At 37.4% G+C, this 20,693-nt stretch overlaps 1 protein-coding gene and 1 pseudogene across 10 annotated transcripts in view; one reads left to right on the forward strand and one right to left on the reverse strand.

Moving 5' to 3' along the window:
• COMMD10 (COMM domain containing 10) overlaps positions 1-20,693 on the forward strand; it is a 244,942-nt gene that overhangs the window by 136,738 nt on the left and 87,511 nt on the right. Inside the window, exons 6-8 of one of the 10 annotated variants that reach the window (XM_065546662.2) lie at positions 5,633-5,694; positions 15,825-15,898; positions 17,698-20,286. The exons of 6 other annotated variants lie outside the window; for them this stretch is intronic. In XM_065546662.2, the coding sequence (XP_065402734.1) occupies positions 5,633-5,694; positions 15,825-15,898; positions 17,698-17,702 (141 nt within the window). In that variant the 3' untranslated portion in view covers positions 17,703-20,286. Of the gene's footprint in view, positions 1-5,632; positions 5,695-15,824; positions 15,899-17,697; positions 20,287-20,693 lie in introns of those variants that run through there. 3 more of the 10 variants (XM_065546660.2, XM_065546664.2, XM_065546663.2) reach the window with 3 other exon arrangements.
• LOC123574233 (U6 spliceosomal RNA) lies at positions 369-466 on the reverse strand (annotated as a pseudogene).

Raw genomic sequence — 20,693 nt, forward strand, 5'->3', positions numbered from 1 at the left:
TAATGGAAACTAACCTAGATGAACATTGGTACCTACTTTGCAGTTAGTGACTGATTTTATTTGACCAATTAGCACTCATGAGGGAAAGGAAAATAAGTTGTCCATGACCTGTCATGATTAACTCCTAAGGGACAAGCTTTGATTACCTGTTAGGTTTGTTGTTTTTGCCTTATCAAGTCCACTTGACTTCAAGTATGTTCTACAGGCAGAATACACTGGGGGTGGCGGGCATGGAATTTTTTTTTGCTATAATTAGAGCCAATAAGGTTGATTTAAGTAATCAGTTTTTGCCTCTGTTCTACCAACAATTGTGTGATATTAGGAATATATTTCTTGTGTTTCTTTTTAATAGTTTTTATTTTATTTTTTTAAAAATGGAACACTTCATAAATTTGTGCAGGGGCCATGCTAATCTTACCTGTACCTTTCCAATTTTAGTATATATGCTGCTGAAGTAAATGAGCACATGGTTTTAATCTTTCTTTTCTTTTTTCTTTTGCTTTTCTTTCTTTTCTTTCTGACAAGGTCTAGCTCTATCATCCTCCAGGTTGGAGTGCAGTGGCACAATCTCAGCTCAACTTCCACCTCTCTGCTCAAGCAATCTTCCCACCTCAGCCTCCTGAGTAGCTGAGACTACATCTGTGCACCACCACACTTGACTAATCTTTGTTTTTTTGTAGAGAGGGGGTTTCTCCATGTTGCCCAGGCTAGTTGTGAACTCGTGAGCTCAAGCAATTCACCCACCTTGGCCTTCCAGAGTTCTGGGATTACAGGCGTGAGCCACTGCACCCAGCCCATGTGTTTGTTATTAATGAAGATTGTGCTATCAGTCACATAATGTCATTGTGAAAACAACATTTGCCACATAATTCCTTAAAGTATTTTACAAGAATAAAAATTTTCTTGATGCCTCATTGTATGTTAGGGTTTATGCTGAGTGCCTTAGGTTCCACCTCCCTCTGCGGGAGCCAAAGTGGGGCAGATAGTTCCTCTCATAACTCCTGTGACAGCTAGAGTTTGGGGCATATGACTTCCTGTGACAGCTAGAGTTTCCGTCAACCAGTTGGAAATCTCTGCATGAGACTTCACATCTAGGAAAAGTAATGCAAAGAAGTAGGGACAGTTTAGACTTTATTCTTCTAGTGGTTTCCAATTCCCAGGCTCAAGCAGTCCTCCCACCTCAGCCTCTAGTGGCTGGAGCAGCATCCAGTATCTCATCCCAGTGGAGATACTGGTTCCAGCAGTGGTGGTGGTGCCATATTCTCAGCAGAGGCTTCCTAGGCTGTCTTTTTTTCCGGCATGATTTTGGTTGCAGTTCTGGCTTCCTAATCTTCTTTAGTGCCATCTTGTTTCCCAAGTCTGTTCTTCAGCTTCATCATTTTGTGTGCCATCTGAATTCTTTCCTGCTTAACTTAACCAGAAATCACTTCCATTCTTTGTGACCAACAACTGGACTGGTACAATTCCCTTGGAAAAAGCTAGGGTCTTAATGCCTAGCTGTTTGGAAATATCTTACTACCTTTTTATAGCCACAGCTGCCAAAACCCTAAATTTCAGTTAACACTGTAAGGGAATTTAAGAAAGAGGAAATAAAAGTTTACATCATTTAAGTCATGGCATCAGAAGAAAACAGTAGTGAAAATCTAATGAACAGTACTATCTTCAAGAAATTGTTCATATATTTTAGCAAGATGAAAACAACTTAAAGCATGTTTTTAGTTGTTACTGTTTATTAATATTATCTTTATTATGAAAGGAAATAATTTGTACTAGGCATGTACTCCTGACCTTCTGAAAAACATCCCTTGATTTTTCTTTGAAGAATCTTTCCCTTTCCTGCTGTTAGAGTAAGGCTACCTCCACCAACTCAGAGATGATGTATGTGACCTATGCCTAAGCAGTCATCACGCTTTATCTCCTTCAACACAGTGATTGGTTGAGATTGGATGAGTATATATCAGGATACCTCCACTGAACGATAGCTGTTGCAGCTTCAAGCACCGCAGCCTCACACATCACATGGAGCTGAGAAGAAGACCAAAATATCAGAAAGTAGAACTGAGAGGATGGAGGGAGAGAAACTGAGTCCTGATGGTATATTTTGAGGCCTAAATATATACCTAGTAGAAAATGTTATGAAACTTTTATGATTAGGAACTGTTTGAAAGTTAAATATGCAGCTAAAATATATGATTGATTAATATACGGAGGAACAGATAATAGTGACAGTGTATTTATGTTGTGGAATTCTATTTATATACAAAATAATTTTATGTGCATTTAAATACAACTGAGTGGTACACATATGTACAGAAATTGCTACCATATTTTATAGTTTGATAAATATCCAGCTATTTCTAAAACTATTTCCAATCCTACAATTTCAGTTACATGACCCATTGCACTGCCTTTTTGCCTACGCCAGTTTGGGTTAGATTTTCTGTCATTGGCAACCAAGAGTTCTCTGTTTCTTTGGAATATAAATGCTAAATCATCTTGAGTTGGAATCATAAAGTATTGCTACCACATTTTGAGGAATACCTCTTATTTATATTTTAGTTACATGTAACTTTTGTACCTGAAATATTATTGACAAGGAAAGTAACTAATAATTTTAAGCTGAAATACTAATCCTGAAAGATAAGAATGAAAACTCAGACCTTAAGTTCTATAAAACTTTGAGATAGCTACATGTTTACTTTCAGGATAATTTAAATTGATAGAGTACAAGTTGGGAAACAAACACTTTAAGTCAATATTTAAGTCATGTAAAATATGTATTTTTAAAAGTCAAATTAAACATATTACCAAATTCGCTAGAACTAAATATTCTATTTATAATAAGCACTTTGCTACATTTTACACCCTGTTGCCTTATATAACTTTCCACAGTTTTGACATTATAATATTGTGATTTTCTGTCAAACATTATGAGTTTATGGATGACAGAAGCATGCTATTTCCAGATTTTGGTATATATTCTAAGTAGGCAAATATATTTATCAATACTTTCTTTAACTTTCCCAACACCATTCATAAATGCCTGTATTTAGCATTTACTTGTCATTCCTGATCTGAAATTGAAATTTTCTTCATTTTCCTTCTTGCTTGTACCATATCTGTGGGTGTTAAAATGGGTAAAGAAAAGAACTTCCAAAAGCACTGCCTAGAAAACACGACCTCAAGAGTCTTCTAAGTGAGGGCTCTTTTGAGTGCTGGCACCGGAGACCTAACACAGATTAACGTAATCAAATATAGGAAACTGATTGGCTCAAACAGCTACATTGAAACAAGAGGTGAATCTCTAGCCTCAGCCATGGCAGAATCCAGGGGTTCCAGCACCACACAGTTTTGTTTCTGCATTCTTCGGTTTTGCTTTCCTCTGTGTTGGCTTTATTCTCTGACAGGGCTTCTCCATGGACTGCCTATGTGCACATGTGTATCATTCTTACAGTTCTGCATTTCAAATAAGTATGACTGACTGTTGTTTTCCCCAATGGCGATTAGTAATTTACAGGGGGAAAAATGTACTGGCCCTGCTTGGTTCTCATGACTACTAGAGTTTGTGTAAGGAAGGCCACATGATTGATGAGTCTCTCAGTATCACACTGAATGGCATAGTGGTATTTCTGAAAAAGAAAAGATGCACTCAGACAGGTATAGATGTCTTCTTAAGTAGGGCTTAAGTTTCCCGTTGAAAACTGCCCTCCTTACTTTTGTTTCACTACCTAATATACCATAATTGAATTCAGTTGGGTTAACTTGCTTTCTTTTTTAGATGATGAAAACACTACTTCTGGCAAGATTGAGTCATTTATATCCAGTGTGAATTAGATCAGAATGGTTTCTCCTATTATGTAGCTGGGATCACTTTTATTGAAGGATTGGGAATTTTGGCCATGGGAAGGAAGGTGGGTATTTTGAAGCCTGGCAGTGTAGGAAAGTGGTAGATGGCATGGACTTTAGAAGTTATGTGGACCTAAGTGTGAGTCCTGGGACCCTACCACTTCTAATCTATGTGACCTTAGCCAAGTCACTTAGTTTTTCATAAGCCCATTTTTTAACCTGTAAAATGAAAATAATAATACCTATCTCATAGAGTAGTTATGGAAATTAAATCAACTAGGTAAAGCATTTATTATGATCCTTAGACATGGTGGGTGTTCCATAATATTATTATGGCGGCTGATATTGTTACCACCGGTACTATTAATGGTACTAATAAACACTGCCCTTTTGCTACGCCTGTTCCTGATGGTCCCCAGCTAGCTAGAATTAAGAGGTCAAAAGTGTTCTGTTGTTCAACTAAGAACACATTAAATAAAATCTCACATTAAATTTTATAAACTAGTCTGGAAGTCTAACTACTACTCATAACATTATTTCTGTGGGGAAATTGGTTTAAAATTTTTTCAACTTAAAGAAAATATATTTTTGTAATGTAATGCATTTTTCAATGAGATGTGCCTGTGTGTGTGTTAAAAATCATGTATAGTTCTTCTTGTGAGGGGCAGCCAGTCAAGTAAGTGAGGGTCAGAATCTGTTTAAAAATAAACAGAGTCAAAGTAGATTCTATCAGAATAAAGTATATTTGCAGGGGCTGCTAACTGCTATACAGAGTTGCATCATGATCTTATGGCTTGCTTGGGGGGTCTGCTCAACTTGGACTAATTAAGCTACAAATAAAATTTCAAGCATTTTCATTTTGTTTTTGTATTCAGATATTTAGCACTTCACTTTAAAAGTCCTATCATAACTTGTGGCCCTTTAGAGTGGTAGGCTGATTGAGTCAATATTAGGAAATGTTATAATAAGCAAAGAATTCCCCTTAATTTGAGACTGTGCATTACGAAAACCGATCTCAATGAAAGCTACACAGATATGCCAGGATAAATGTACATAGCCACATAGATGGTGGGCAAGTCAGCCTATTGTCCTTGTTTTTATTAATAACGTACAGTACAGAGGAACATTTTAAAAGCTATTCATATTCACAGAATTTAGAATAATTGATACATATTTGAAAAAGGTATTTACCACTTGCCACCGTTATCAAGGAGAATAAGTTCGTGGATAAATAATCTTAGACATACAGAGCTGTAATATTACTTTCTATATTAAAAAACTTGCTCTTACCAGATTATGGCAGATGGGAGGCAGGACTAGATTGCAGCTCTTGACAGAGCAGCGTGTGGTGGCTTGCATTGTGAATTTTAGCTCCAGATTGACTACAAGAACAAACCAGCAATCCCAGAGGACCCACAGACCCTCTGAAGGAAGCAGACTGCTCCTGCAGGACCCAGGTGACACCCCAAATACTGCGAGTGCCCCAACTGCGGAAGTGGGAAAGGGAGACCCTCTTCTCCCAAACACACACCCCCACTGGAGAAGCTGAAGGTCTTTTTGTAGGAGAAGTTTCTGACCTTAATTAGAGCTGAGTCCATTTAGAGAGCTGAACAAAATATAGGGGTGAAGGAAGCAGCAGAAAGGCCCTGGAGCTCGCTGGGTCCCCTAGCAGGCCATTCCTGCATGACACCACAGGGATCCATCAGGAGAGTGGCCAGGGGAGCAAGGGATAAAACTCCACAGAGAGAAGGAAATCTCCAGCTGAACTTTGTAACAATTTGAACAGGGTGAGAAGCCTCCTGGCCAGAACTCAGGGGAGGACACAAATCTGGTGTGCACACTCAACAGGTAAGGGAACCAAGCCCTTTTCTTTTACAGCTGAGAGGCAGATAGCCTGGGGCAAGTTTTCAAGCCTGTCCCACCCACCACCTCGAAACAGACTTGGGGCTGTTGGGGGGCTCCGTGGGAGTGAGACTGGCCCTTTGGTTTGCATAAAAGCTGGGTGATGCCTGTGACTGCCAACTTTCCCCCACTTCCCTGACAACCTGCATGACTCAGCAGAGGCATCCATAATCCTCCTAGGTACACAGCTCTAGTGACCTGGGAATCTCACCCCCTTCCCCAACAGCAACCGCAGCAATGACCCACCCAAGGAGAGTCTGAGCTCAGACATACCTAGCCCTGCCCACACCTGATGGTCCTTCCCTACCCACCCTTGTAGTGGAAGACAAAGGGCATATAATCTTGGGAGTTCTAAGCTCCTGTCTACCGCTGGTCCCTCTCCATACAACTATAGCTGATGGTCTCTGGAAAAATGCCACCTCTTGGCAGGAGGCCAACCAGCACTAAAATAGAGAATTAAACCACCAAAGCTAAGAACCTTCACGGAGTCCATTGCACCCCCCACCCCCCAGTCCCCCACTCCACCCCACCCCCGCTACCTCCACTGGAACAGGTGCTGGTATCCACGGAGAAGAGACCCATAGATGGTTCACATCACAGGATGTGATATTGTGCAGACAACACCCAGTACCAGCCAGGAGCTGGGTAGACTTGCTGGGTGGCTAGACCCAGAAGACAGTAATCACTGCAGTTCGGCTCACAGGAAACCACGTCCATAGGAAAACGGAGAGAGTACTACATCAAGGGAACAACCCGTGGGACAAAAGAATCTGAACAACAGCCTTCAGCCCTAGACCATCCCTCTGACAGAGTCTACCTAAATGAGAAGAACCAGAAAACCAATTCTGGTAATATGACAAAACAAGGCTCTTTAACACACCCCCACAAAATCACACTAGGTCACCAGCAGTGGATCCAAACCAAGAAGAAATCCCTGGTTTACCTGAAGAAGAATTCAGGAGGTGAGTTATTTAGGTAATCAGAGAGGCACCAGAGAAAAGTGAAGCCCAATGCAAGGAAATCCAAAAAACAATACAAGAAGTGAAGGGAGAAATATTCAAGGAAATAGACACTTTAAAGAAAAAACAATCAAAAATTCAGGAAACTTTGTACAAACTTACAGAAATGCAAAATGCTCCAGAAAGTCTCAGCAATAGAATTGAACAATTATAAGAAAGAAATTAAGAGGTCAAAGATGAGGTCTTCAAATTAATCCAATCCAACAAAGACAAAGAAAACAGAAAATATGAACAAAGTTTCCAAAAAGTCTGGGATTACGTTAAACAACCAAACCTAAGAATAATAGGTGTTCCTGAGGAAGAAGAGAATTCTGAAAGCTTGGAAAGCATATTTGGTGGAATAATCTGGGAAAACTTCCCCAGCCTTGCTAGAAACGTAGACATCCAAACACAAGAAGCACAAAGAACACCTGGAAAATTCATCACAGAAAGATCATGACACACTGTCATCGGGTTATCCAAAGTTAAGACGAAAGAAAGAATCTTAAGAACTGTGCGACAGAAGCACCAGGTAACTAACTTATAAAGGAAACCCTATCGGATTAACAGCAGATTTCTCAGCAGAAATCCTATAAGCTAGAAGGGATTGGGGCCCTATCTTCAGCCTCCTCACACAAAACAATAAGCCAAGAATTTTGTATCCAGCGAAACTAAGCATCATATATGAAGGAAAGATAGTCTTTTTCGGAAAAACAAATGCTGAGAGAATTCACCATTACCAAGCCACCACTACAAGAACTGCTAAAAAGAGATCTAAATCTGGAAACAAATTCTGGAAACACATTAAAACAGAACCTCTTTAAAGAATAAATCACACAGGACCTATAAAACAAAAATACACATTAAAAAGCAAAAACAAAACAAAGTATGCAGGCAACAAAGAGCACGATGAATGCAATGGTACCTCACATATCAATACTGACATTGAATGTAAATGGCCTAAATGTTCCACTTAAAAGATACAGAACCACAGAATGGATAAGAACTCTCAAGAAACTATCTGCTGCCTTCAGGAGACTCACCTAACACATAAGGACTCACATAAACTGAAAGTAAAGGGGTGGAAAAAGGCATTTCATGCAAATGGACACCAAAAGCAAACGGGAAGCTATTCTTATATCAGACAAAACAAACTTTAAAGCAACAGCAGTTAAAGAGACATTATATAATGGTAGAAGGCCTTGTCCAACAGGAAAATATCACAATCCTAAACATATGCACCTAACACTGGAGCTCCAAAATATATAAAACAATTGCTAATAGACCTAAGAAATGAGATAGACAGCAACACAATAATAGTGGAGGACTTTAGTACTCCACCGACAGCACTAGACAGGTCATCAAGACAGAAAGTCAACATAGAAACAATGAATTTAAACTTGGAACAAATGGACTTAGCAGATACATACGGAACATTTTATCCAACAACCACAGAATATGCATTCTGTTCAACAGTGCATGGAACTCTCTCCAAGATAGACCATATGATTGAGGCCATAAAACGAGCCTCAGTAAATTTAAGAAAATTGAAATTATATCAAGCCACTCTCTCAGACCACAGTGGAATAAAACTGGAAATCGACTCCAAAAGGAACCTTAAAAACGATGCAAATACATGGAAATTAAATAACTTGCTCCCGAATGAGCATTGGGTAAAAACGAAATCAAGATGGAAATTAAGAAATTCTTTGAACTGAACGACAATAATGACACGACCTATCAAAACCTCTGGGATACAGCAAAGGCAGTGCTAAGAGGAAAGTTCATTGCCCCAAATGCCTAAATCAAAAAGACTGAAAGAGCACAAACTGACATTCCAAGGTCACACCTCAAGGAACTAGAGAAACAAGAACAAACGAAACCCCAACCCAGCAAAAGAAAGGAAATAACCAAGATCAGAGCAGAACTAAATGAAATTGAAACAAAAACAGTACAAAAGATACATGAAACAAAAAGCTGCTTCTTTGAAAAGATAAATAAAATTGATAGACCATTGGCAAGCCTAATCAAGAAAAGAAGAGAGAAAATCCAAATAACCTCACTAAGAAAGAAAACAGGAGATATTACAGCTGACACCCCTGAACTGCAAAAGATTCAAGGCTGTTTTGAACACGTTTATGCACATAAACGAGAAAACCAAGATGAGATGGAGAAATTTCTGGAAGGATACAGCTCTTAGCTGCTTACATCAGGAAGAATTGGATTCCCTGAACAGACCAATAACAGGCAGTGCGATTGAAATGGTAAGTTAAAAAATTACCAACAAGAAAAGTCCAGGACCAGACGGATTCACAGCAGAATTCTACCAGATACTCAAAGAATTGGTACCTATCCTTTTGACACTATTCCACAAGATAAAAAAGGAGCCCTTCCTAATTAATTCTGTGAAGCTGGCGTCACCCTAATACCAAAACCAGGAAAGGACATAACCAAAAAAGAAAACTACAGACCGATATCCTTGATGAACACAGATGCTAAAATCCTTTACAAAATACCAGCTAACCAAATCCAACAACATATCAAAAAGATAATCCACTATGATCAAGTGGTTTTCATACCAGGGATGCAAGTATGGCTTAACATAAACAAGTCAGTAAATGTGATTCACCATGTAAACAGAATTAAAAACAAAAATCACATGATTATCTGCATAAATACAGAAAAAGCATTCAGCAAAATCCAGCATTTTTTACAGTTAAAACTCTCAGCAAAATCAGCATACAAGGGACGTACCATAATATAATAAAAGTCATCTGTGACAAACCCACAGCCCACATAATACTGAAAGGGGAAAAGTTGAAAGCATTTCCTCTGGGAACTGGAACAAGACAAGGATACCTACTCTCACTACTCCTTTTCAGTATAGTACTGGGAGTCCTGGCCAGAGCAATCAGACAAGAGAAAGAAAGAAAGAACATCCAAATTGGTAAAGAGGAATTCAGACCATCAGTGTTTGACGATATGATTGTTTATCTTCAAAACCCTAAGAACTCCTCCAGAAAACTTCTAGAACTGATAAAAGAATTCAGCAAAGTTTCTGGATACAAGATTAATGTACACAAATCAGTAGCTATTCTATACACCAAGAGCGACCAAGCAGAAAATCAAATCAAGAACTCAACCCCTTTTACAATAACAAATAAATAAATAAAATACTTAGGAATATACCTAACCAAGGAGTCAAAGACCTCTACAAGAAAAATTACAAAACACTGCTGAAAGAAATCATAGATGTCACAAACGAATGGAAACACATCACATGCTCACGGTTGGGCAGAATCAATATTGTAGAAATGACCATACTGCCAAAAGCAATCTATAGATTCAGCAGAATCTCCATCAAAATACCACCAGCATTCTTCACAGAATTAGAAAAAACAATTCTAACATTCATATGGAACCCAAACAGAGCCCTCATAGCCAAGGCAAGACTAAACAAAAAAGAACAAATCTGGAGGCATCATACTACCTGATTTCAAACTATACTATAAGGCCATAGTCACCAAAACAGCATGGTACTGGTATAAAAATAGGCACAGAGACCAATGGAACAGAATAGAGAACCCAGAAATAAACCCAAATACTTACAGCCAACTTATCTTTGACAAAGCAAACAAAAACATAAAGTGGGGGAAAGGACACCCTTTTTAACAAATGGTGCTGGGATAATTGGCTAGCCACATGTAGCAGAATGAAACTGGATCCTTATCTCTCCCCTTATACAAAAATCAACTCAAGATGGATTAAGGACTTAGACCTGACATTATAAAAATTCTAGAAGATAACATTGGAAAACCCTTCTAGACATTGACCTAGGCAAGAATTTCATGACCAGGAACCCAAAAGCAAATGCAATTAAAAAAAAGATAAAGAGCTGGGACCTAATTAAACTAAAGAGCTTTTGCATGGCAAAAGGAATAATCAGCAGAGTAAACAGACAGCCCACAGAGTGGGAGAAAATCTTCACAGTCTACACCTCTGACAAAGGACTAATACCCAGTATCTACAATGAAACTCAAATCAGTAAGAAAAAAACAATCCCATCAAAAAGTGGACTAAAGACATGAATAGACAATTCTCAAAAGAAGATACAACAAATGGCCAACAAACATATGCAAAAATGCTCAACATCACTAATGATCAGGGAAATACAAATCAAAACCACAATGCAATGCCACCTTACTCCCGCAAGAACAGCCATAATCAGAAAATCAGTGAACAGTAGATGTTGGCATGGATGCAGTGATCAGGGAACACTTCTACACTGCTGGTGGGAATGTAAACTAGTACAGCCACTGTGGAAAACAGTGTGGAGATTCCTTAAAGAATTAAAAGCAGAATTACCATTTGATCCAGCAGTCCCACTACTGGGTATCTACCCAGGGGAAAAGAAGTCATTATTTGAAAAAGATACTTGTGCACACACACATTTATAGCAGCACAATTGACAGTTGCAAAGTCATGGAACCAACCCAAATGCCCATCAACCAACGAGTGGATAAAGAAACTGGGGTGTGTGTGTGTGTGTGTGTGTGTGTGTGTGTGTGTGTGTGTGTGTATGATGGAATACTACTCAGTCATAAAAAGGAATGAATTAACAGCATTTTCAGTGACCTGGATGAGATTGGAGACTATTATTCTAAGTGAAGTAACTCAAGAGTGGAAAACCAACCATTGTGTGTTCTCACTGTTTTGTGGGTGCTAAACTATGAGGACACAGAGGCATTAGAATGATACAGTGGACTTTGAGGACTTGGGGTGAGGAGGGTGTGGTGAGGGATAAAAGACTACAAATATAATGCAGTGTATACTGCTTGGCTGATGGGTGCACCAAAATTGCACAAATCTCCGCTAAAGAACTTACTCATGTAACCAAATACCACCTCTACCCCAATAACTTATGGAAAAGTAAATATGTTAAAAAAAAAAAAAAACTTAATAGCCAAATCTGTTAACTCTGTGATTCCTGCTTTGGTTAATGTAGATTATTATCACATGATATTAAAGAGTCAGGATTATGGAGTTGATGTTTTACTGGTGCTTTTTTTTTAAAAAAAAAAAAGGAAAAAAAATGTTTATTATTTAAGGCTGTGCACAGTACATACTTATATTCAAACATCCCTTTTGCCGTTAGTCACAGAAATACTAAATATGTGTATGAATGGCTTTTCACAGTCTATATGATGACTGGAAAAATAGCTAATATAGTATATTCTAAATGATAAATCTTCATCTTCATATATAAAGACATCATATTACTAATTTTCAAATTTATCAAGAAGACACTGAACAAAACCTTAAAAAAATGGATATTGTTTTAATGTGATGTATGATTTACTAAATTAAGCTTAGGAGCATTGCTATATCTGTATTTCTCTCTTTCAATATGTGCTTACATACAAATAACAACTTTGTGAGTATTTTCTCCTTACAGATTTTCAGTAATTTATATCAGAAGTATATAATCAAGAAAGTTTAGTGTTTCTGTCACATAAATATTTATTTATTCTAAAGTAAACCCTTTCGGCGTTTTTTAATGTGGGGTTGCCTTATCAAATTTTGCGTAGCCTACATTACAATCATAGAATTTTGAGTTTTGGAAGAGACTGTAAAATTCATTTCATCATTCAGCATCCATTTGGTAGTAGTGTGCTTTGAAGACTTAGTAAGACATTAACACCTAAGGCAACATTTATTACTTTGCACAATGTCATTGTATTAATGTTTTACCCAAACAGTACATGAAATTAGAGTACTTTTTTTCTTTTTCTTGCCAAATTATAAGTGGGAGTTGAAAACAGAATTATTTTTTGGAGATATGATCTTGCCCTGTTGCCCATGCTGGAATGCAGTGGTGTGATCTTGGCTCACTGCAACCTCCACCTCCTGGGCTCAAGTGATCCATCCACCTCAGCCTCCTGAGTAGCTGGGACTTGAGTGCCACCAATCCTGGCTAATTTTTATTTTATTTTATTTTATTTTATTTTATTTTATTTTATTTTATTTTATTTTATTTTATTTTATTTTATTTTATTTTTGTAGAGACAGGTTCTCACTGTGTTGCTCAGGCTGGTCTCAAACTGAGCACAAACAATCCATCCGCCTCAGCCTCCCTGCACTCTGGGATTACAGATGTCAGCCACCGTGCTTGGCCCCAGAATTTTATTTTCTTTGAAATAGAAAATTCATGGAAGGATTCTGCCACTTTATTCACCTTTCTGACAGTGCAGTAAAGTGCAGATTAAAGTATAGTTCCCTGTGAAATAGCCAATTACCCTTTGAGTAGAATCACATAAAGAAGTACAGGGAGATCACATGACTTGCCTAGGTTATATATTGAGTCAGTAGGAGAAGTAGAAATACTAAGTGCAGATTCACAAGTCAGTTTAGCCCAGAGCTATGGGTACTTTCCTTGTGCTTATTACCCGGAAGGCTTTACAACCAACCACTGATGCCCCCTCCTGGCTCCCTCGTCTCACTTACACATATGCAGTCTTGATTATTTTGATAATTTTTCTACAACATTTATACACACCTCACACATAATTTTCATTGTTTTTTTAAACCTCAGTTTATAGCCTCAAATCAAGTTATACTCAGGAATGTACATTGTACCCTTAAGCAGAAAGACCTTAATATTAGTTACAGCTGAAGACAGAGCTTAATTTTTAAGTACATTTTGGTTTTTCCCTTTCTGTATGCCTTTTAAAGCGCAGTATTGGGGTGGGAGTTACCCGATTTTCCAGGTATTGTGTGTCTCAGTTCCCCTGGCTGGGAAAAGGGACTCCGTTCCCCCTTGCGCTTCCCAGGTGAGGCAATGCCTCGCCCTGCTTCAGCTCTCGCTGGTCGGGCTGCAGCAGCTGACCAGCACCGATCATCCGGCACTCCCCAGTGAGATGAACCCAGTACCTCAGTTGAAAATGCAGAAATCACCGGTCTTCTGTGTCGCTCGCGCTGGGAGTTGGAGACTGGAGCTGCTCCTATTCGGCCATCTTGCTCCGCCCCCTCTGTATGCCTTTTATAAGTGTGCACCTTTAGAAGCGAGTCTCTTGACTTCGCCTAATACTATAAAGAATTGCAAACATTGTATTGACATAATTGGTTGTTATGGAAGTCATTTTTAATAGAATGACCATACCTTATTTATTAAAAAATAATAGACTTTATTTTTTAGAGTAGTGTTAGGTTAACAGTAAAACTGATAGGAAGGTATAGAGATGTCCCATATATTCCTTTCCCCTATACGTGCATAGCCTATACAATTATCAGTATCCCCCATTAGAGTGATATGTTTGTCACAATGGAAGAACCTATATAATTATCACTGAAGACCCCAGTTAATATATGGGTTCACTTTTGGTATCATACATTTCATGGATTTGAACAAGTGTGTAATGACAATATATCCACCATTGTAGTACTATATAGCATAATTTCTACTACACTGAAAATCCTCTACACTCCTGTTTCGCATTTTCAGAAATGTCATATAGCTGGGATCCTACAGTATGAAGTCTTTTCAGATTTGCTGCTTTCACTTAGTAGTATGCATTTAAGGTTTCTCTGTGTCTTTTCATGCATTGATAGCTCATTTATTTTTAGTACTAAATAATCTCTTGTCTGAAGGTACCACAGTTTATTCATTCACCTACTGAAGGACATCTTGATTGCTTCTAAGTTTTGCTAAGTATAAATAAAGCTGCTGTACCTTCCATGTGCAAATTTTTGTATACATGTAAGTCTTCAACTCCTTTGGATAAATACCAAGGAACATGTTTGCTGGATTGTATGGTAACAGCATGTTTAGTTTTGTGAGAAACTACCAAACTGTCTTCCAAGGTGGTTGTATCATTTTGCATTTCCAGTAACAATGAAATGAGGGTTCTTGTTGCTCCACATCCTCACCAGCATTTGGTAGTGTCAATGTTCTAGATTTTGGCTGTTTTAGTAAGTGTGTAGTAGTTTCTCATTTTTGTTTTAATTTGGATTTCTCTACTGACATACGGTGTGGAGTATGTTTTTATATATTTATTTGGCATCTGTGTAACTTCTTTGATGAGGTATCTGTTTAGGTCTTTGGCTCACTTTTAAGCTGTGTTGTTTTCTTATTGTTGAGTTTTGAGAGTTCTTTATATATTTTGGATAACGTTCCTTTATATCGGACATGTCATTTACAGATATTCTCTCCCAGTCATCTTTGGCTTGTCTTTTTTATTCTCTTAACAGTGTCTTCCCCAGTATAGATTTTTTGTTTTTAACTTAATGAAGTCCACCTTGTCACTCCTTTCTCTTATGGACTGTAGCTTTGATATTGTATCTAAAAAGTCTGTTTGTTCAAAATAATAATGATTTGGATCTGTTAGATCAATTAAGAATGAAAAAAAGTTATTTTGCCTTTATGTGTTCTTTCCCTAATGCTCGCTCTTTATGTGGATGTGAGTTTCTGACCTATCTCCTTTAAAGTCATAGTGTAAAAATTACAAGGCACATCCCTGCATGTTCTTTGCTTTGCTGTCTTTCTATCTCTTATCTTACTCTGTATGAATAAACACCTATTGCAACATTAGAGGCTGTTGATCACCTAATAAATTCTTCAAACTACCTCCTCCCTTGAGGTCTTGACATACTTCGCCTATGCACTCAAGTTACTCTCCTACTTTTTACGTCTTTTCAGTGGATGCCACCAAAAACTCATCCTTAAGATTATAGCCACATTTCCCTCTATAGCCACATATAATCTTAAGGGTGTCTGTGCAAATGAACATACATCTTTCCTTAACATCAAATCCAGTTTTCATTCTGTGCATATGACTTCCTCAGGTTTCCACAAATTCTAACTGATTATTTACCTCAAGTCAATTTTGATACCAGTTTCTGCATCATTCCCAAAATAAAACATTTGTCTTCACCTAAAAAAAAACAAAAACAAAAAAAAACATCTTTCTAAAGAACTTTAAAAACCATTTCTTGTGAGGCAGGTCCACTAGCCTAAAATTTTCTTGATTTTTATTTGCCTGAGAGGATATTTATTTCTCCTTCACTTTTTAAAATAAACAGGGTCTCGTCATGCTGCCCAGGTTGGTCTTCAACTCCTGGGCTCAAGCGATCCTCCCAAGTATCTGGGATTACAGGTATGTGGCACCATGCCTGGCTTTCTTCTTCACTTTTAAAGGGTAATTTCAAAGGGCACAGAATTTTAGGGTGGTGGGTTTTTTCCTCAACACTAAATATTTTACTCCACTCTTTTTGTGTTTTTAATATTTGTGGGTACATAGTAGGTGTATATATTTATGGGGAACTTGTGATGTTTTGATACAAGCATGCAATGTGTAATAATCACATCGTGGAGAATGGGGTATCTTTCCTCTCAAAGCATTTATCCCTTGTGTTACAGATAATCCAATTATATTATTTTAGTTATTTTTAAATGCACAATTAAATTATTATTGACTGTGGTCTCCTTGTTATGCCATCAAACAGTAGGTCTTATTCATTTTTTCTACATATATATTTTTGTACCCATCGCTCCACCCTTTTTGCTTGCACTGTTTCTGAGGAAAAATTGGATGTAATAATCTTTGCTCCTCTGTAAGATTTTTTTTCCCCCACTCTGGCGTCTTTCAGGATTGGTCTTTATCTTTGATATTCTGTAATTTGAATATGATATCCTTAAGTGTAGTTTCTTTGGCATTTACCTCGTTTGGTGCTCTGTGAGCTCCATGGATTTGTGGTTTCATATCTGACATTAACCTGAGGACATTTTTAGTCATTATTGCTTTACATTTTTTTCTGTTCTTTTCTCTTTCTTCTAGAATTTTTATCACACATATGTTATACTTTTTGTAGTTGTCCCACATTTCCTCCTGGGTTTTGTTTTTGTTGTTGTTGTTGTTGTGTTGTGGGTTTTTTTTTTTTTTTTTTGTCTTTGCATTTCAGTTTTGAAGTTTTCTTTTGAGATATTTTCAAACTCAGAGGTTGTTTCCTGAGTTTTGTCCATTCAACGGCATTCTTGATTTCTGTTACAGTATTTTTGGTCTCTAGCATTTCTTTTGGTTCTTTCTTAGATCTCTCTGCTTGTACTTCTCATCTGTTATTGCTGTCTTCTTTATCCCTTAGAGCCCTTAGCATATTAATCACAGTTGTTTTAAATTCCTGGTCTTATAATTCCAACATCCCTGCCATAGCTGTGTTTGGTTCTGATGCTCCTTCTGTCCTCTTCAAACTGTGTTTTTATGTTGGGAGAAGAGAAGTGTTCTATTGTCCTATGATTAAGTATCAGTTTTTTAGCAAGCCTGTGCCTCTTGACTGTGAATTTCACAAGTGCTTCTCAGTGTTTTCATCCCTTCTCCAGTTGGACAGATGGCTAGAGTGAGCTGGAGTTGGCTATTTTCTGTCTCCCACCTGGAAGGCTAGTGCCAACTGGAGTTGGATATTTTCCTTCCTGTAAGTCAGTTAGGCTCTCTAGAACTCCAACAGGTTAAGCTCTGTTTAAATAGTTTCCTCTGTGGATTGACCTTGGTGAGAAGGACAGAATGATCTGGCATATTTAAAAAATGGTGTGTCCTTTCCTTTGCTGGAAGCACGAGTGGATTTTTCTCTGGTATTCACTGTGAGAACCAGATCAGGCTTCTGGAGGTTAAACTCAACAGAAGTGAGGCGCCTCCTTATGGAGGCTCCTGCATTTTTCAGTTTTTACAGTTGTCCACACTGACTCCAGCAGTTAATTGCTGTTTAAGTTTTCTTACACTGGCACTAGTTCCCATGGAGGGTTCTGCTTCTGGGTTTCTACTCCAATAAGTTATAATTCTCTGTATTTATATCTGTCTCTCCAATCTGGGGGGCAATGGTTTACCCTATGACTTTACTTCTCTCATAGATCCAAGAAGAATTGTTGATTTTTCAGTTTGTTGAGATTTTTATTTGTTGTTAGGATGAAATGGTGACTTCGAAGCTTCTTACATGCCAGACCAGAAACCAGAAATCCCAGGTGAATGTCACAGACTGACATGGACTACACTGAAGCATTAAAGAGAATAATAAGTTGTGGTTAGTTGTGGTTGGGTTTTAAGTCGGTGAAACAAAGTAAGGTTTTTAATTTATCCAAAGTTACACATCCTGCTAGTGACACAGGTGGGAATAGAATCTAAATATTTGGACTCCCAATTAAATTATCTTTCTATGTCACTAAATTCCACTTTTCTGAAAGGTGGTATGAAGGGTTCATATAGGGAAATATTACAGCAAGGCTTAAGTTATTGTTTCTAATACCATATTCATTTAGATGTTTTCTCCCTCCCCCCTCCTTTTTTTTTTTAACCTTCTTTAATAATTTTCCTTTTAGTTCTGGTTCCTGATGGTACTGAATATTAAGAAGATTATCTGCCATTTTTGAGGAGGAAATGTCTAATAGTATAATCTTCCTCTGTGTTACAGCCAGAAGTATAACTGAAGCACCAATCTGCCTTTCCCCTTTATTTTGATTTACAGAATATGTTAAAATCAATAATAAGATGCAAACAAAAAATCATTCATTGAAACTTAATAAGCTTAATACAAATTCAGCACCATAATTGCAAGTTTAACATTATACTCCATTTTAATATTAATAGTTGATCATACAATGGATGTCTGCATGTGAACCTTTTATTTACTGTGGAGGTCGTGGTATACGGTACTAAAGAAGACGTTTAACTAGAGCTCAGTTTTTTTGATGAGCTCCCAGGTTCCCATCGCAATTTTAGACAACACATGCTGTTTTACTGGAAGAGTAACTAGAGGATATAGTCTGATCACTCTCTACCTCCCGTGGTAAACCTTCTGTTTGTTTTGTGAATTTGGTAGTTAAACTTGCCATCTCTGTTAGATGCTGCTAAATCAAACTAATAAAATGACTGCCAAGCTCCAGCCGCTCTTTGTTTTATTCCTTTAAACATAGATTCCTAAATGGTCATTATCTGGTTTGTCCAAAACCACCTTAACTCTGAAAGCACTAATATCAAAAATATAAATTTTAAATTCTAAATGAAAGAGAGGAAGGAACCTCTTCATAAGTGAAAGCATTCCTTAAACAAATGGAAGCAAGCAGAATTTTTCACGGACATTTATTTTCACTTTTCTGACCATTATATGATTTTCCTAGCAATAAAAAACAATTCCCTGCAGTCCCTCCATATTTAGTTGTTGAAAGAGAAAAGTACATTAAGTCTTAATGAGTATACTACCTGTATTAGCGTCTGGTGTTACTGAATTTTTACCGTCATCTAAAAGCAGTAATCATTCTTTACCTGGAGGGAGTTTCTAGTAATCTGTTTTATTAGCTGACTTTTCTAGCCTTCCTTTCAGTTACAGGATTTATTGAAAACTACCTCATATACATATGCACATATACACATATATGCATATATATACACACATATGCCTTTAGATCTCTGTGTATGTACACATATAGACACGTGCATGCATGTTTTTGTGTGTGTATGTTTTATGTGTATCTGTATGCTCCTTTCTAAATAGCATTCTATTTCATACCTTGGAAAAATATAAAATTAAAAAATGAGGTCAAGATGGCTCCTTTTAAGAAATAAGTTGTTATAACAGTTCCTTTCAGCTTCACATCATAGGTGTTAAGAACACTTGCGTATTTTTAATTTAAACATATTTTAGCATCTATTTGATTTTTACTTTATTTTCTTGATACTTTCAGTTACATATTTGCTTTATATTATTCTCAGTGTTTCTTATTTCCCTAAAACACTTGGAATCATTTCCACTGATTCTTTTTCCTCCTTTGTTAATTTACGTGTATAATTTGTATGATAGTGTCTGGAAGTAAAAGAGCACTTTAGAAACAAAATTGAATAAAATTTCATCATACTTAATTCTGAAAATTGTTTTCTGAAATTATTAGCTCATTGCTGAAATATCTTCAAATCAAACGTTTGGGACATCAGCTCCCAAGGAGCTTCATATTTAATTTATGGTAGGGTATGATTGTGTATTTCACAAAAGTCATGAAGGAAATTTCTACAAATTTATTATGGATTTTAGGCCAGTAGAACTGTTTACATTTCCTAATCTGTTTGTTCCATTGAGTAGCCTTAGAGTTGAAACAGCAGTTTCCATTTTTCTCATGGGTATATAAACCCATATGCACATTTATCATTTATTTCTAGCACTGGAAAAGCATAGAAATTGGAGACAGTGGTCAGGCACGGTGGCTCATGCCTGTAATCCCAGCACTTTGGGAGGCCAAGGTGGGCAGATCACCTGAAGTCAGGAGTTCAAGACCAGCCTGACTAACATGGTAAACCCCATTTGTATTAAAAATGCAAAAAAGTCAACCGGGTGTGGTGGTGCATGCCTGTAATCCCAGCTACTCGGGAGGCTGAGGCAGGATAATTGCTTGAATCCAGGAGGCAGAGGTTGCAGTGAGTCGAGATAGTGCCATTTGCACTCCATCTTGGGCAACAAGAGTGAAACTCCATCTCAAAAAAAAAAAAAAAGAAAGAAAGAAAGGAAAGGAAAGAAAGGGAAAGGAAAAGGGAAGGAATTAGAGACAGTTGTTCATGTATTTGAAGAAAGAAAGAAATTGGAGACAGTTGTTCACGTATTTAAAGGAGGGAGAATATTCTTGGAGAATATCATTGATGAAATAAAAATTCATATGTACTCTATGGAAAATAAACTGCAATAAGCAAACCTTTTTGGCAGATTTTAAAATCAGATACATATTCCAGCCAGTGTGGGATATTCAGTTTAATTTCCTTTGAGAACCCCATTCTGTTGGATTGGTAGGCATGAGGAAGCAACAGCTCTTCTCTCTCCATCTCCTCAAAAAATTGTAAATAGAAATGTTGTATGAAAAAAACTTCAAAGATACAATCTAGTTTTTTTCTTTTGCTATTTTAATAGGCTTTTTTATTTTTT

This window comes from Macaca fascicularis, chromosome 6, assembly GCF_037993035.2.
Source record: "Macaca fascicularis isolate 582-1 chromosome 6, T2T-MFA8v1.1".
In the NCBI taxonomy this organism is placed as follows: domain Eukaryota; kingdom Metazoa; phylum Chordata; class Mammalia; order Primates; family Cercopithecidae; genus Macaca; species Macaca fascicularis.